We start from the raw sequence: 4,729 nt of genomic DNA, 5'->3' as shown, positions 1-4,729 counted from the left end.
AAGCATATTCATGGAAAGTTGACTGCAAGGAAAAAGTATGGTAGGAAAAGGTGTACAAGTGAAAGGAATGACCGCAGGCTTGAGAAGTTTGTCAGGCGAAGCCGATTAAGAACTTTAGAGAGCTTCAAAAGGAGTGGACTGAAGCTGGAGTCAGTGTATCAAGAGCCACCGCACACAGACGTCTTCAGGAAATGGGCTACAACTGTCACATTCCACGTACCAAGCCACTTCTGAACCAAAGGAGGAAGAGTGGAGAGGCACAGAAACCATGTTGCTTGATATCCAGTGTGCAGTTTCCACAGTCAGTGATGATTTGGGCTGCCATGTCATCTGCTGGTGTTGGTCCACTGTGTTTTCTGAAGTCCACAGTCAAACGCAGCCATCTACCAGGACATTTTAGAGCACTTCATGCTTTCTTCTGCTGACAAGCTTTATGGAGATGCTGATTTCATTTTCCAGCAGGATTTGGCACCTGCCCACACTGCCAAAGGTACCAAAAGCTGGTTCAATGACCATGGTGTTACTGTGCTTGATTGGCCAGCAAACTCGCCTGTCACAGTTCCAATCTGTTCTAGACTCCATCTCCCATAATCCTCCCTGGCCATCACCTCCACTCACTCCACCACTCAGTATTCACCTGCACCTGCTTTCCATCAGCACTCAATCACACAGCCCTGCATAAGCACACCACTCACCTCACTTAGTTGTCGGAGTCATCAACCTGCAATACAACGGACAGTATCTATATTCCAGTTTCACCATTGCAAAGACTCATTATATCATCCACATACCTGTTCATCTGTGTTTCATTGCTGTTTGTTAATAAACCACCTTCTACGTGCAACCCTGTTGTCTCCTACCCTTCTGTCCGCAACACCAGTGCAGGCAAATCAATAATATAGCAGAATTTTAAGAGCCTATATATCCATTTAAATGTTTTAAACTTTGTATAATATTATACACTAATGAATGTAAACTCTATAATGGAAATGACTTTAGATTCTCAGATTCATAATTCAAAACTCAGATTTTATATCTTCAGCGTAGCATTGTTACATTTTTTTTAAATTTTTGAAGAACAGCAGCAGCTGAAGAAACAGTCAGGAGCTAGTCTGATCTCTGAATTTGAATGATAAAATGATCCGATTATTTTTTAATTTTATTGTGATTCAAGCTGGAATATTAAAAATATTTTGTTCCAGGGTCCTGAAGACAGAAAACTAACAACTTCATTTACATGTCTTTATTGTTATTTCATCATTGTTTTACCTTTCTTTATTATTTCATGTCTTCTAGTCTATCTAGCTGTAATCTCACTGCTCAGCATTGTGAAATAGTGTCATCAGCCCTTCAATCCTCAAACTGTGTCCTGAGAGAGCTGGACCTGAGTAACAATGACCTGCAGGATTCAGGGGTGAAGCTGCTCTCTGGTGGACTGAAGAGTCAAAACTGTCAGCTGCAGATAGTGAGGTATTTAATACCTTATAAGAGATAATTTGCAGTCAGTTTGCCAATGTTAATATGTGTTTGTAGATGATCCCAACTGTTGATGTGTGTGTTCTGCTCTCTTTCAGTCTGTCTGGCTGTAATCTCACTGTTCAGTGTTGTGAGAGTTTGTCATCAGCTCTTCAATCCTCAAACTGTGTCCTGAAAGAGCTGGACCTGAGTAACAATGACCTGTCATATTCAGGAGTGAAGATGCTCTTGGATGGACTGAAGAGTCCAAACTGTCAGCTGCAGATACTGAGGTATTTATGAACACATAAGAGAGAATTTACAGTCAGCTGGTCATTGTGTTAATGTTTGTAGATGATCTGACTGTTGATATGTGTTCTGCTTTCTCTCAGTCTTTCTGGCTGTAATCTCACTGCTCAGAATTGTGAAATAGTGTCATCAGCTCTTCAATCCTCAAACTGTGTCCTGAGAGAGCTGGACCTGAGTAACAATGACCTTCAAGATATAGGAGTGAAGCTGCTCTCTAATGGACTGAAGAGTCCAGACTGTCAGCTGCAGATACTGAGGTTTGCATTTCACATTAATTTTGATTAACTTTGTAGAAAGAAATGTGGGAAAAAACAATGTCAAGTTAGTTTTATTAGTTTGTGTAAATGCTTTTCAAGCTGCTTTACTGAAAAGTGTGCCTAAATGTCTTAAAGCCAGAGTAAGCAATATGGAAAAATCAGATGTCTAAGTAGTGGAGAGAAAACCTGTCCAAAAAAGAGGATCTGTACATATGCTAAATATGATATAGTCACATAGTGTGTATGTGTGTAATTGTCACGTTTGGTCTTTTTTGTTTTGTTCAGTTCCCCTGGTCTGTTCTATTTTGTAAAATTATTATTATTATTATTATTATTATTATTATTATTATTATTATTAAATATAACTTAGCAAATTTTAGACAAATTAGACAATGTCTTTCTGTCAATGTAGCCAAGACCTTTATGCATTAGGGGTGACCCTGAATAGTCAATGATTCGATGCTTCGATAGGAGGAGCCTGATTCGACTACCAATCTCACAGTCAAATCTTTGCAGAGGTGTTATGAAACGAGATATGGAGGCGCTCAGTATCTGATTTTACATAGATGTAATCGTTCTCTCCCAATAGGTTAATATACAGCCTATTATGTTAATGCTGTAAATAAAAATGTGAAAAGAAAGAAACTTTTAATAAATGTTTATAATGTGCGTAAATAAATCCAACTACTCCTGTGACAGATTTAAGTTTCACTTCCATGATCCGTGACCAACAGAGGAGCATCTTGGCGGCAGGGGTTAAATCTTTAACGATGTCTGGGATAAGAAAATCTAAAATGTAGAATTGGATGCACTTAGAAATGGTAAAAGATGATCCAAAAAAAGTATGATGCAAGTTGTGCCAACAGCTCATGTTCTAGTACTCAACAATGACAAACATTGCAGCGCGCTTCTGCCGGCCAACGTTAATAATTTCTTTAATTTTAATTTATTTATAGATCTCTCTGGGTTATCTAATTTAACTATTTGTGGCTTGTGTTTTGAATATATGTTCCCCTGCACTCAGGGAACTACACTAACCTTTTCCACTGGTGGGACTTGCGCTACTAACTTTTTCAGTTACTGGCGCAAAACATGATTTGGTCGCACAAATTATTTATAGTATGCCACTCTGGATAATAATGAACAATAATGAAACTGTATTGCATACAGATGTGCTTTTTATTTTACTTGCCATCTTTTAAACCACATGCCTTCTTGTTTTCTTTAACATTGGTTGGGATAGATTTACTGCAATAAAAAATACAGTACACAATAAAATGCAAAATGAATTTCTTTTGGATTTCAACATGCTATGCAGATGGGCAGACTCCTGAACTCTTAAGGAAAAATAAAATAAATATAATCCATAAAATAATATAATAATAGATTTTCAGCAGCTATTGACTTTTCTGTATTAAAGATACAAAAAAAAGAAGAAATTTTGGCACAGGTCTTTTGCTTGAGAGTGTCTGAGATTACTCCAATAAATTCAGCACATGATTTGTGGTTAGCGTATGTTGGATTAATGGCCACCCCGTTCTTCTTCAAAAGAATAATTTGTGATTTAAATTTGGTGAAATGCATTTCCTCTTTGGCTATATTATAAGCTACATTGAACTTAATTATCAATTCAGATTCCTCACTTGCTCGGTTTGCTAAATCTTGACGCCGAAATGCAGTGGGGAGTGCTGCTGCGTCACGGGATATGTACCTGTCTCTACACCAGTGTAGAGTGTAATTTACAAATATATAAAAATGTCATTCATTATATCATACTCGTTCTGTTGCCGGACAAAAAATGAACATTTATATAGGCTATATATATATAATATATATATATATATATATATATAGGAAATGAGAACAGCTTTATTTGACATTCGGCTATATTATATTATATTATATTGTATAAAATACAGTATGTGAGCACGGATTAGGAGAGAAAACACATTAGGCGGCAGAATGCAACAGACGTGATGACGTCACGAATATGCTAATTTACGCATGACGTCATCTAGCGACATTTAGCGACTTTTTGGGCAGGCTTTAGCTACTTTCCTTTGAAAATAGTTGGCAACAGTGTTCTACACTTCGCGTGCTTCATACTCTCATTGTGAAGCTTCAATGATTTGTGTTTGAATTGTTTTGACGCAGTTACAAATTTGGACAGTCCTGCAATTGAAGGCCCACAGAATTTACAGTACACACAGTGCATTGCTCCGTCTTGGTACCTTAACCACTGGTATTCTTCGAGCCACTGGTGTCGAAATTCATATGTCCGTATCGTTTTTCCCACGTATGCTTTCCCTGACGAATCCTTCTCAGCCTCATCATTCTCACTCACAGGCTCCGTTTGACATGTCGCATCGACATCAAGTGATGGTTCTGTTACACTTGAACTTCCCTTCTTAAAATAGGAGTCAATTGTCCGCTTCATTTCAACACGTACAGATTGTAGGATATGTTGAGATATGCGATTGCTGCGTGTGTCTTAATGAGAGGTATATTTTTTTAAATCAACGTTAGGCTACGCCTCGCCTACACCATTCCAGGAGGGGGCGGGGGGGTCGCGGGGTTGAAGCCAACTTGATGTGTTGAATGCTCAGAGCACGTTATAAAACGTATTCTTAAAATACACATTTCTGTTTTAATAAATGCTCATAGTAAATCATAGCATATTGCCTAAAACATAAGGTAGGTACAAAAAT

The 4,729-nt window shown here is 37.9% G+C and overlaps 1 protein-coding gene across 1 annotated transcript; it reads left to right on the top strand.

The window, feature by feature from the left end:
* The first annotated feature begins 1,089 nt into the window (after nt 1–1,089).
* Nucleotides 1,090–4,401, top strand: LOC125251978 (ribonuclease inhibitor-like). Its single transcript, XM_048165033.1, has 4 exons — nt 1,090–1,470; nt 1,575–1,748; nt 1,848–2,021; nt 4,368–4,401. Exons 1-4 carry the CDS (start codon nt 1,238–1,240, stop codon nt 4,399–4,401), a joined length of 615 nt encoding a protein of 204 aa, XP_048020990.1. The 5' UTR covers nt 1,090–1,237.
* The last annotated feature ends 328 nt before the right edge of the window (nt 4,402–4,729 follow it).

Source organism: Megalobrama amblycephala, linkage group LG17, assembly GCF_018812025.1.
Source record: "Megalobrama amblycephala isolate DHTTF-2021 linkage group LG17, ASM1881202v1, whole genome shotgun sequence".
NCBI lineage: Eukaryota > Metazoa > Chordata > Actinopteri > Cypriniformes > Xenocyprididae > Megalobrama > Megalobrama amblycephala.
Note: the sequence above shows the minus strand (reverse complement) of the source record. Positions and strands in the feature narration are given on the sequence as shown.